A 13,767-nucleotide genomic window follows, 5' to 3' on the forward strand; every position below is an offset into this window, starting at 1 on the left:
AAGCTTAAAAAATTAAGTAAATTAATCATTCATAATACCTTGGGGAATCTCTTTAAAATTCTCCATATTGCTATGTGTCTCTCCCCAATCATCCAGACAAAAAAAGAAGAAAAATAGAAGAAAGGTAACGAATATATAGGAAAAAAAAATACCCCCCCACTAATGTGAATAAAAAGAAACACAACATTACCCCCCCCCCCCCCCACCATGTTACGGGTCATGGCAGTTGCCATGATTGTACATGTGGGACACGCAGCCATCGATCAGAAGCTCCTCCAGCTTCCCTGCAGAAAAAAAAGAATAAAGAAAATATGTAAGTGAAGAGAAAAAAAATGTTAATATCTCTACTCCCAGTTAACGTTCCTCAGTTATTTTCTTTTTTCTTATTCCCCTTCTATCATATACTTAAAGTATATTTATGTTCTTCTACTTATAAATGTCCATCAAATTCAACCTTATCTCAATCTTCATCTTTAGTCCATTTCATTTCTATAATTCTTTACTACATCTCGCGAATATTAGGTAGTTCTTGTACAAATTTCTCCGCTTTCTGATGGTCAGTGAAAAATCTTCTTCCTTCGTTATCCAGGAAGATGATCAATTTTGCTGGGTAGCTCAATAAAAATTTATAACCTTTTTCCCATAAGGATTTTTTCACTGGATTAAATTCCTTCCTCCTCTTCAAAAGATCGTAACTTATGTCCGGATAAAAAAAAACTCTTTTCCCTTCTATCATCAATGGCCCATTTCTCTTTCTGGCACCCTGAGCAGCTGCCTTCAAGATCTTTTCTTTATCTTGATATCTTAAGCATTTTATCAAAATTGATCTTGGACTTTGGTCTTGTTGAGGTTTTGATCTTAAAGCTCTGTGGGCCCTTTCAATTTCAATTACCTGACTTCCCTCTTCCATTTCTAAAGTTTTCAGAATCCATTCTTAGAAGAATTTTATTGGATATTCTCCCTCTATATCATCTTTAAGACCAACAATTTTAATATTATTTCATCTGCTAAAGTTTTCAAGCACATCTATTTTTTTCTAACATCCGTTTTCTTTCTGTTGTCCAGGCAAGATTATTATCTTCTATCTTATCTATTCTTTCAGTTTTTTCTTCTATCTTTTTAACTTTCTTGTCCGTCTTCTTTTGTTTTTCCACCACTTTAGCAAGCATAATCTGTATATTTCTAATATTTGTTTTTATAGCTTTTAATCCGCGCATTATATGTATCAGGACTTCTCTTACATCTCCTTTAATCTCCTCTTCTTCCTGTTCTTCTTCTTTTTCATCTATTTCTTCATCTGTGTTTTCCAGAGAATCTGATTCTACTTCTGGTTCACTCTCAATTTCACTTTGAGTTGTAGTTGAGACTTGTAGTTTTATTTGTACGTGTTCATGTGTACCCTTTTCTTCGCACATGCGTTGTTCTTGCTGTTTCTTCTTAGAGACCGTTGATATTGCCGCAACTTCCTGTCCTGCACCATCGGAAGTAGCATGCACTTCACTGGGAGCAGATCTAACTTGAGCACGAGGCTTCGCCGAGATGGCTGGGCCTTTTCCCCAGCCGACTTGTGCGGTCTTCAAAGTAGTAGCTTTCTTCTGTTTCTGTTTAGAAGTCATATCCAAAAGTAATCCTGAGTTGCTTATAAGTAGTTTCTAGAAGGTATTTATTAACTCTTCTTCACTTAAACTTTGTTTTATTACTTTTTACGAGGGAGCTGGATTCCTAATCTCTTGAGCCTACATCATCACGAGACATCCCCATGACAGGCATCTCTAAGATAGTTCCACAATTGACCACTCCTTTCCCAATTGTTTGATGTTGATGACTAAGCCTGGTTAGATAAAATGGTCAGTTTCTGAGAAGAGTTAAGGAAGGGAATGAGTGATGGATTTTGGAGAGAGAGTGAGAGGTGTCTCAACAACAGTACATGACTGTTCGTGCTTACTCTGCAACCTGTGGTCTCACTGGCTTTATTGTGAGCATAAAGCCCACATTTTTAAGGAGCACCTGTGTTTGATTGTCACCAAGGAGGAGGTGGTATATCCAATCCTCACTGGCTGTGGTCTCCCATTGAGGAAGTCAAGGATCCATTTGTAGAGGGAGGTACAGAGGTTTATTGGCTAGTCCTTAGAGGATGATGATGTTGAATGCTGAACTGTAATGAATAAACATCAGCCTGACGAAGGTATTGCTGTAGTTCAGGTGCTCCAAGGCCAAGTGGTGAGCCAGTGAGATTGTATCTAATGTAGACTATTGTGGTGGTAGGAAAATTGCAGGGGGTCCAAGTTCTTGCTCAGGCAAGAGTTGATTCTAGCCATGCCAGCCTCTCAAAGCACTTCATCGTAGTAGATGTGAGTGATACTGGGTAATAAATGTTGAGACAGCCCACCCTGTTATTGGGCACTGGTATTGATGCCTCCTTGAAGCAAGTGTGATCTTCACACAATAACGATAAGAGATTGAAGATGTCCTATCACATACCAGCTAGTTGGTTGGCACAGGTTTTCATTGCCTTGCCAGGTACACCATTGTGGCCTGACACTTGCCTTATGACGGTTCACCCACTTGAAAGATATTCTGACATCAGCCTCTGAAACAAATATCACAAGGTTGCCAGATGTTGCAGGGATTCATGCAGGTCTAGTTTTATTCTCCCTTTCAAAGTGTGCATAAAAGGTGTTCACTTCATTGGAGAGTGTTGTGTCACAGCTATTTATGTTAGGATTCATCTTGTAGGAAGAAATGGTTTGCAAAATTGCCACAGCTGACATGGATCCAATTCTATCATTAACTATTCAAAATTGCTTTTTCACTCTTAAGAAGGCCTTCTATACGTCGTACCTGGATTTCTTGTGAAGCTCTGTTTCACCAGTATTGAACACCACAGAACTTGGCCTCAGCAGACTGAGTCTCTTGGTTCACCCATGACTTCTGGTTTGGCTATGCCTTGTATGTTCTCAAGTTATGCACTCATCCACATAAGTCTTAATGAAGTCTGTAATACCTGTGACATGTTTAGATCTGAAAATGAATCCCTGAAATTGTTGGGAGTCCACTAATTCAAAGCAGTCCTGTAAGCACTCCTCTTCCCTTGACCATACTCCTGCAGTCTTCACCACTGGTGTTGCGATTCCTTGATCCCTGTCTACATATCAGGAGTAGAAGTACAGCCAGATGATTGGCTGCCAAAGTGCAGGTCTGGGATGACATCTACTTTATGGTGTTGTAACCTAGTCTGTGGCTCCTTTGGTTCACTGGTGATGTATTGGTGGTGGTAGGTCAGACACTTCTTCAAGCCAGCCGGATTGAAATCTCCCGCAGTGATTGGGAAGACATCAGGGTGCACTGTCTTTTGACTGCTGATCATTGCTATTCAGCTTCTTCAGTGCCAGCTTGACATTGGGCAGGGATGGAATGTACACTGCAACCAGGATGACAGTGGAAAACCACCTTGGCACACAGAATGAGTAACACTTGACTGCCAGATGTTTAAATTCGAGAGAGCAGGAAGGACTACCATGTCTGTGCACCATGATCATTTAACCATGAATCAAACCTCCTGCCTCTGCCGTCACTGATCAGTTCATGTGGTTGAAGATGGAGCCCTCATACTGAAGTGCTGTGTTTGGAATGCTATTTCTATGGCGAAGCTTTATCTTTTCAGCCTACCCATTCATTTAAAGCTGTTGTGTGATGCATCTCATTTCTTGAGATCTCTAAAAGATTAGACATCTATGTGTAAATCATTTAATTTCTTATTAAAAATCTCCCCTTATGGTTCCCATTCCCTACTTCCTTTCTCCCTGACCGTGTAGATTATATGGCACTAACTGAAAGCAAGCACCTTGTGTGCAGTTTAAATGGCACATCACTGGCTTTCACTTCCTTGTCTTGTGGCAGGTAGGAGAGATGATGTTTGTGGTCTGACTGCAGGTTGGGAAGATTAGATGGGCTTGCATCTGTCTTAGAAGGTGGTTGACATTGAACAAGCTGGCAATCATGATGAAGTGACTTGGGAGTTGAACAATCATCTTCAGTGACTTATTGTAGACTATCCTTCTGTTATGCACTTGTTTCCTCAATCTGGCATCAAATTGTGTTAATATTTTTAATGTTAGACTGGAGATGAATTGAACTATGATTCATCATAATGGTTTGGAAATGTGACTGAAACAAAGAAAATAACTATAATGATTTTGTTTAATGACTGTGATCATGCCTCAGAAAATGCTTGTTGGTTCTTTATTTACATAAATAGCCTGTTAAAGTTAGGTTTTATTCATTGTAGCTACCAATTGAATCTTTTAGCTTACTTTGGAAATATCTTTTCTAATTTCAAAGCACAAGAAAACTTTACCAATGAATATGAATCATCAGTAAAATGTTAAAATTACAGCTCATTGGAGCATTCTGTTTGAATACTGATTTGTTTTTTGTAACCACACTAAATCCTGTAATATTGAACCAATGGGAAACAATACTAGTTCAGTACTGATACTTTCCCCTTTGGTATTATGACCAAAAACTCTGAAGGTGGTAATTCTACAAAAAATAACTTTCAGTTTATTCATTATGATTTCTCTGCTGAACTACAACGCATGAAAAGTACATGGATAGAATGTTGGGGCCAATTTTAGGCACAAGAATTGTAGGTCCAGAAAGTATGGAGAATATTGAAGCCTTTTATCTGCAGGTACCAAATGATTATTCCACTAAATGTCTTGTTTGCTGTACTTATTCAATAATTTATATCTATTTACACCTGATTATGTTTCAGTTTCTCCATCTTATGTGGTGAGTGGGGTACCGCAGAAGTTGGTGCTGGCCATTGATGATTTGGAAGAGGGGACTGAGTGTAGCATGGCAAAATTTGCTGACAACACTAAACTGAGTGGAAAAGCAAATTGTACAGAGGATGTGGGGAGTCTGCAGAGGGATTTAGATAGGTTTAGTTAATGAGTGGGCCAAGGTTTGGCAGATGGGAGTACAATGTTGGTAAATGAGAGATCATCCACTTTGAAAGGAATAATAGAAGAGCAGATTATTACTTAAATGGTGAAAGATTGCGTCATGCTGTTGTGCAGAGGGACTTGGGAGTGCATGTGCATGACTTGCAAAAAGTTGGCTTGCAGGTTATTAAAAAGGCAAATGGAATGTTGGCCTTCATTGCTAGAGGGATTGAATTCAAGTGCAGGGAGGTCATGCTACAGCTATGTGGGGTATTGATGAGGCTGCACCTGGAGTACTGTGTGCAGTTCTGGTCTCCATACTTGAGGAAGGATATACTGGCTTTGGAGGATGTGCAGAGGAGGTTCACCAGGTTGATTCCAGGGATGAAGGGTTAATCTATGAGGAGAGATTGAGTCACCTGGAACTATACTGAGTTCTGAAGAATGAGCGGGGATCTTATAGAAACATAACAAAATTTTGAAAGGGATAGATAAGAATGAAGTAGGAAAGTTGTTTCCATTGGTAGGTGAGACTAGAACTAGGGGAAGATTCAGGGGAGAAGATTTAGGATGGAGATGAGGAGAAACTGTTTTTCCCAGGGAGTGGTGAATCTGTGGAATTCTCTGCCCAGGGAAGCAGTTGAGGCTTCTTCACTAAATATATTTAAGAAACAGTTAGATAGGTTTTTACATAGTAAGGGAATTAAGGGTTACAGGAAAAAGGCAGGTAGATGAAACTGAGTTTATGGACAGATCAGCCATGGTCTTATTGAATGGCAGGGCGGGCTGGATGGCCTACTCCTGCTCCTATTTCTTACGTTCTTATATTTTTGTGTATCACTCTTCACAGTAATTTTGTTCCCCTTAATGGTAAATACGGTCCTCTTCCTCCTAGAGGACCACAATCTTGTCATGGTTTGGAGGCTTGCATGCCTCAGTGATTTGGAGAGCTATGTTGGCTGGAGTCTGGGCTTTATGCTTTGGCTCTTGGTAGAGTTGGTCATGCTCAAAAATGTTCAAAGGGTAGAGGACAGACTAAGAGTGGTCTGCCATTCTGCCAGGTTTGGAGGTTTAGCTCAGGGCTGAGAAGCCTGACTGGTAAAACAAATGAAGAATCCTTCTGCATCTCAGTGTGATGGTATTCCTGAATCTTCACCTAGGACTTGCACAGTGAAAACTGAGAGGAAGCTAATGACACAATGAAGGAAGCCCTGAACACCACCAGAGATGGTGGACCTTCATTGCTGCTCATAATGCCAGCGATGTAGCAGGCATAACTAATGGTGAAGAGATGTCCTGACGAAGGGTCTCGGCCCGAAACGTCGACAGCGCTTCTCCCTATAGATGCTGCCTGGCTTGCTGTGTTCCACCTGCTTTTAGTGTGTGTTGTCAGTAAATTTGTGGTGGATAGTGTGGAAAACTATCAAAGCTTTGCAGCGGGATCTGGACCAGCTGGAGAAATGGCAGATGGAATTTAAAGCAGTCTAAATGTGGTTGTCTAAATTTTAGGAACTCATACTTAATATGTAACTTGAATTGCTGAAGAAGAAAAAAAAGTGGAGGTAATATTTGTTAATTTATGTTAATAGAAGTTAACTTAGCTTTGTAAACACCAGAGCAAATACATTTGGAGACTACAAATATCCATCATTCATTGGTGCTTGTGAAAGAAGTGGATTGAGATTGTGAGATAATTGTTTGGGTATTGCAAGGGTTAGGTGGTGTGTGTTTTTGAAATGGGGTAGTCTGGCATATAATTTATCTTTTCCCAAATGGAGGAATGTTTTATGTTGTAGCATGAGTAATATATTACTTTGTTTAGTAACAATTTCCCAATTCAGATTTTAAGTTGGTATTTCAGCCAATTTCATTGCTCTCATATACTTACCTGTTTTTATTCACACTTTATCTCATTTTCAGGGTGATTTGGATCAGGAAAGACTGAAGAGGCAACAGGAGCTGGCAGCTTTGAATTTGTACCAGATGCAGCAGATACAATATCAGCAGTTTCTGCAGGCTCATCTGATGACCAGGTAGTTCTCAGAATAAATGATTTCAAGGACACAATGCACTGATAAACTGCTTGAACCTGATATGCATTTATTGACAATAGTGATGCTTTACATAAAGCTATTATAAAATTATTGTTAACTTGGGAAAGATGAGATTAGAGCATGTGGAATTTGGGGTAATTTAGTGATGTGGAGTTGGTAGTTGGTCAACAGATGGAAAACTGATTAGAAGTAAACGGATCATTTGCTGCTTGATTGGCTTTTGCTCGTGAAGTACTCAATGATTGATGTTTGGGTCCAAACTATTCAGTTGATGTAACGACATAGTGTACCAAATGTCACATTTTCAAGTTGTTGACATGTAATATGAGTTATACTGAGTCTGAACAGTGTAATAAATTATTAGAGATTGAAATTACTGATTTCTTAGGGATATGATTTACTCACATTTGGAAATGCATGTTCTTCTTACGGATAATCAGCAAGGCTTTGTGCCAGGGAGTTCATCGCTTTCAAACTTGACTGAATTTTCTGTGTAGGTGATGAGGATGATTATAATTGGTAGGGCAGTGAACGTTGTCTAAGGACTTTGATAATTCAGAGGATAAAGGCAATGAGAGCCATAGTGGAATGGTAGATTGGATTCAAAGTCTGCTTGCCAGATATGCAAGCAGATTAGCTGCAAAATCAACAAAGTTGTTGTCATAGATAACTTCAACTTCCCCAGTATAAACCTCCTTAGTTCAAGAGGTTTAGATGAGCAGAATTTGTTAGCTTCATCCAAGAGGGTTTCTTAAATTGATAGTCAACTAGAGAGTATTGGGAAATGAGCCTGGATTTTTCAATGGGAGAACAATTAGGATACAATGATCACAACTCCTTTAAATTTTAAGTTAGCTATGAATAGGGATGTATGGACCTTGTGGGAGAATATTAAATTGGAGCAGAGCAAATTACAAACTTATTTGGTAGGAACTAGAGAGAGTTGTATGGGCAGTTGATTTTGGACAAATCCATATATGATGTGTGGAGGGTGTAAGAGCAACTGTACAAGGGTAGAGGGCTGGTATATTTCAGTAAGGTAAGGGAACCTTGGATTGGGAGTGACATAATGAATATAGTCAGGAAGAAATAGAAAACACGTAAGGATTAGAAAGCTGAAATCAAGCAGGAAAAAAGCAAAGCTAGAAAAGAACTCAGGAAGGGAATCAACAGAGCTGGGGGAGCCATGGAAAGTGCTTTGCAAGTAGGATTAAAAGGAAACCCAAAGCATTCTATGCAGTAGTAAAGGAGAGAACATGTGCTTTGAGTTGGAGGATTTGGATGAGGTCCTAAATAAATACTTTATGTTAGTAACTACCACAGAGAAGGGCATAGAGGATAGTCATATCAGCGTTGAGCATGTTATTGTGCTAGAGTCATCCACTTTCAGGAAGCTATGGGATTGAGGTACAATAGAATCTTGGCTTGCAAGTCCTTAGCTTCCTGAACATGCTACACAGGTAGATAGTGTGTAAAGAAAGCTTTATTTATTGAGGTATTGAATTCAAGAGTCAACAAGTTATGCTGCGGCTTGGTTGCATCTTGAAATGGTTACATTCACTTTTGGTCAACCGTAACAGGGTGCTTGTGGAATCTTTGGAGATGGTGCAGAAGTTTACCAGGATGCAGCCTAAGATACAGGGCAAGTGCTATAAAAAGAGATGATAAAGCTTGAAAGGAGACTGGAGGAAAGTTTAAGGTTATGAGAAAGAGTATTCAGCTCATACCTTCTTCCCCAGAGTTGGAATTTCTGTGCTGTTCTATGTAAATTTCTTTGCACAAAGCTTAGTGAAAGTTTGAAATTCTCTATCTTGGAGTGCTGTGAGACTAAAACAGAAATTTCTATGTAAGAGGATACAATTAATATGAGGATAAAGTAAGAAAATAGTGTGGAGATAGAAGTTATGCTATAATATTGAATGGTAGAGCAGGATGACAAGCAGAAAACTATGGTATAAAGTGGTTATCTTAGTGGGATTAGTTCTTGGGCCTCAGTTCCTTGCATTATGTATTAATGATTTGAATGAGGAAAAATGTAATATTTTGAAATTATTTGACAACTCTAAAAAGATAATTATGAATTGTTAGAAGATTCAAAAGAAGCCAGAAAGCAATTTGAATACAATTGAGCAAATCTGTGAAGATATGGCAAATGCAGTATAAAACTGTATAAATATGAAAATAGCTGCTTTGGTAGCAAAACACAAAACTCTTTGAATGGTAGGTAAGAAGGCAAATAGAATGTTTTCCTGCACAGCAAGACCATTTGAGTACAAGTGCAAAGATGCCCTTACCTGGAGCTTTAGTGAGATCACACTTAGAATAGAGTGAATAATTTTTGCCTCTTTACCTAAGAAGGAAAGATAAAGATAAAGTGAAGGTTCACTACCCAGATTCCTGAGATTATGGAACTGCCGGCTGAGAAGGAAACATAGAACCAGGGATAATCCTGGAAACTATAGACCAGTGCATGAGTCTCACATTAATGGTAGGGAATTTACTGGAGAGAATTGTTAAGGATAGGATTTATGAGTATTTGGAACACTACAGCCAAATCAGGGAGAACCAGCATTCCTTTGTGCGGAGCAAGTCATGTCTTAATGACTTGATTGAATTTTTTTGGTGACGTGACGAGGGTGGTTGATGGAGGTAGAGCTGTGGATTTAGTAAGGCATTTGACAAGGTTCCTCATGGGAGGCTCATCCAGAAGATTAAGATGCATGGGATCCATGGTGAATTGGCCTTTTGGATTCAGAACAAGTTGAAGGGACGTATTCTAGCTGATGTGGGCAGAGAAATGGCAAATGGAGTTTAACCTGGACAAATGTGAAGTGTTGCACCTTGGTAGGTCAAAGAGGTACTTAAGGGTGAGACCTTTAACAGTGCTGATGACCAGAGAGACCTTGAGTCAAAGTTCATAGCTCCCTGAAAGTGGCTAAACAGGTTGGTAGGGTGGTTAAGAAAACATATGCATGCTTTCCTTTATTAGTCGAGGTGTTGGGATCAAAAGTCAGGAAGTTGTGTTGCAGCTTTATAAAACTCTAGTTAGGCCACATCTGGAGTATTGAGAGCAGTTCTGGCCACTCCACTATAGGAAAGATGTCGAGGCTCTGAGAGGGTGCAGAAGAGGTTTGCCAGGATGTTGCCTGAATTCGAGGGCATGTGCTACAAGAGTTCGGGCAAACTTTGGTTATTTTCTCTGGAGCTGTGGAGGTTGGGGCAAGATCTGTCAGAGGCCATAGATAGAGTAGACACACACAACATCTTTTTCCCAGAAGTGAGATGTCTAATACCAGAGGTCATACATTTAAGATGAGGGGGGTAATTTCAAAGGAGATGAGTGAGGCTTTCTTTTTCACAGTTGTGGGTGCCTGGAATTTGCTCCCTGGGGTGGTGAGAGAGGACTTTTAAGAGGCGTTTGGATAGGCACATGAATATGAGGCAAATTGGATGAGTTTATTTGCCCTTGTGATAACTAATTAATTTAGTTTGGTCAACATTGTGGGCGGATAGGTGTATTCCTGTGCTGTACTGTTCTACATTTTATTTTGTAGTGTAGAAATGTACAGCATAATCTATCCCTTAAATCCCCCATCTCCTTACTTCAGTAGGTACATTTAACATCAGAGAAGTTTATACAGTATACATCCTGAAGTTCTTAGCACACATCCACAAAAGCAGAGGAGTGCCCCAAAAAATGAATGATAGTCAAATGTTAGAACCCCAAAGCCCCCCCCCCCCAACCCAGCTCCCCCCTCCCACTGGCAAAAAAGCATCTGTGCCCTCCATGGAGCAATCAAGTGTGCAGCAAAGCATCAATAAAGACACAGACTTGCAGTGCCCAAAGACTACTCGTTCACCCAGTAATTTGACCTATCACAGGCTCTTTCTGTCCCTAAAAGGGGAAAGAAAGGTGTCCCAGTTTCACAACGAGAGGGGATACATAATAAAACTCGCTGATTTATGCTGTTAAAAATCTGTTGCGTCGCTTTTTCCAAGCTCTGTGCCAAAGAACACGGCCAGCAGCCAGCTCTCTACTTTCAATCTTGCGTGTACTGCCATCAGGCGACAGCATTGGCCTCGAATCTGCCCCCCTCCAGAGCTATGAAAATCCGGCACCCTGAAGGCGTACTAGTCTTCCAGGCTGTCCTCCATAACTTAAAAGTTATGTCCCCTTGTATTAGCCATATCCACCCTCAGAGAAAGTCTCAGACCATCCACTCTGTCTGTGCCTCTTTCCATCTTGTACACCTGTGTCAAATCGCCTCTCACCTTCTGTCACTCTAAAAAAAAATCCCTAGTTCAACCTATCCTCAGAGATGGGGAGGGGAACATGGTAAGCAAGTATAATATTTCCTAGAATGGTTGGATGATTTATCATAGATATGAGTGCAAATAAAACATTACGGGAATCTAATCCATGATATTAGCAATAAGGAAAGCATTTTGTTTCTCAAGGTGCTGCATGTTTCAAAAATATGAAATGGCCTATGAATTCTATTTTAGAATTAATATGATATTGTGGCGACCCATTTCCTGGCACATCCGAACCGGCTCACAATTAGCCAGCTTTCCGGCTAAGGGAGATAGCCTTTGGGGGTTTGCGAGCACAGAGGGGCAGGTTGAGGGAGGCTTAAAAGTGAGGCTGAGGATTTCGAATAAAGTTTTTCCTTCGACTGCAGTTACCGACTCCGTGTCGTAATTTTAGCGCTGCATGTAGCACACCACTACAATATTACTGATGTGCAGATATTTTAAAATTGTTATACATGTTTAAATTGATACTGTCTGAAAACAACTTGTTTAAGGCAACAGTATGCACAAGCAATAGCACATCATCAGAAGGCAGCTGTGGGAGCTATAACATCACAACAGCAACAGCAGCAGCAGCAGCAGCAGCAACAGCAACAACAATTGGCTGTCATTCTGGAACAATTTCAAGCCTTAAAATTAAGGTAGCAATTTATTTATTTTCTTTAATAATAATGATATTCTAGTGCATTAGTTGAAAAGTAATGTTATTGTATTTGCATATTTCTCAGCAAAGTTATGATTGGTAAAAGGTAATTTGGGCATATTTTTGACTCTGATAGCTAAGGGTTTTAAGGACCTCAGAATAGTTTCTTGTCCACTCAAATTGTCCCCTTTTGATTATGTTATTTTAACATTAAAATCAATTAACTCGATAGCAAGGCACATTAGGAGGGGAAAAAAATTGAAAATTGGAGAAAATTCTCTCTCCTTGAGAGTTAAGGCATTGGTAGTGAAAATTTGCTACAACTATTTGGGCTGCAGAGAAGATAGTTAAAAAGTGGAATTCCTGGTCCTAATGGCCCAACTATAAACAAGTTTGAACACTCCCTCAGAAGATAAATAGCTTTTTCCTTTGATAAATGTTTACTTCAGCACCATCTTGTAACTGGGAAAAGATTGGTGGTTCCAAAAGGAGGTAGTTGGCAGTTTCAAAAATGGGAGAGGTGAATAAACTTAATGTGTATATCAATAAACAGCATGGACAAATTGGGAAGCAGATAGAATGATAAACAGCCTGATTCAGGGGTTATTAAATTCAGTCATTAAATCATTATTCTTAACTGATAGCTAAAGTTTCTAATCTCCAGAAAAAACAAGTCATGTTAGAAATTGATTTCTGGTATCAAAAATCAATCAAAAAGTTGAAAAAAATTACCCCATACTATGAGTAAGATGCCCATTTATTAGCAAAGTTATACTGGATCACTGTTCTACATGCAAGGTTTTCTGATGTAATGGTTTAAGAAATGTTTTGTTCATTCTAAAACAAATATGCTTGGTTATTAGAACAATCTCGAATAAAGAGTGAGAAATTGCATACTTGCCTGCTCATTATCTGTATTTAATTAAGTTCATCAGTTTTACAAAATAAAATTCTGGGCAACCATTGGTATTTCTTCTGTCTGTTAAATCACTAAACCATGGGAAGAGATTCCAATTATCACAGCATGTTTTTACTTAAATGATCTGTTTATATTAACTAGTCTCGAAGTTGTCTTAAGTTTTTAATATTCAAAGATCAAAATAAATGCTTTCCAAAAGTAGGAAAATGATTGTTTCATCTGCATTCAGATCTTCAGAGCAAAATCTGATGCCCCCTGTAACAAGATCAATGACGGTACCTGATAGTAACTCAATATGGGAATTGCAAACACCATCACCTCAGGCCTCAGGTAAATATTATCATGCGGTATACTAATTTACTGATTGAAAGAATCATTGGGAATTGTATTCATCAACCCTGACTCCAATTGCTTACACCAAATTGATTCTGAATCTCTGGGAATATTCTGTAAAATAGTTCACTCTTGGAGGACTTTTGAAATAACAGTAAAAGAGAGAAAATGATGACGTGTGAAATTCACAGCTGTCAAATACACTTAAGTATTTTTCACTCTTATTTTTAGAATACTTAACCATCATAAATATAACCTAAGATTTTGATCTAAGTTAGAGATTCCCAACAGGGCCAGTAACCCCCCCCCAGGGGCGGTTACGTGTCCTAAGGTAACATTAGGGGAAATGGAGGTCATCGGGGCAATTCAAGATGATTTGAGGAGGCACTCTAACTTGAGGCACGAGACTCGACCGACTGTTAACTCACTGCTATCGTCAACATCCGATAGGCATTCCCAGTTTGTGTTAATTTTTTTATTTTAATTCAGCCACATTAATGATGGATAAATACGTACGGTGTGATCTCTGAGTCTGAAGCCAGTGAATCCTTGAAT

The 13,767-nt window shown here is 39.3% G+C and overlaps 1 protein-coding gene across 4 annotated transcripts in view; it reads left to right on the plus strand.

Moving 5' to 3' along the window:
* The window catches only part of gigyf2 (GRB10 interacting GYF protein 2), a 134,347-nt gene that overhangs the window by 76,188 nt on the left and 44,392 nt on the right, over positions 1 to 13,767 (plus strand). For all 4 annotated transcript variants that reach the window (XM_059948585.1, XM_059948594.1, XM_059948605.1 and 1 more), the window contains 3 exons: positions 6,870 to 6,982; positions 11,812 to 11,958; positions 13,109 to 13,209. In XM_059948585.1, the coding sequence (XP_059804568.1) occupies positions 6,870 to 6,982; positions 11,812 to 11,958; positions 13,109 to 13,209 (361 nt within the window). The remainder of the gene's footprint in view (positions 1 to 6,869; positions 6,983 to 11,811; positions 11,959 to 13,108; positions 13,210 to 13,767) is intronic.

Source organism: Hypanus sabinus, chromosome 2 (assembly GCF_030144855.1).
Source record: "Hypanus sabinus isolate sHypSab1 chromosome 2, sHypSab1.hap1, whole genome shotgun sequence".
Lineage (NCBI taxonomy): Eukaryota > Metazoa > Chordata > Chondrichthyes > Myliobatiformes > Dasyatidae > Hypanus > Hypanus sabinus.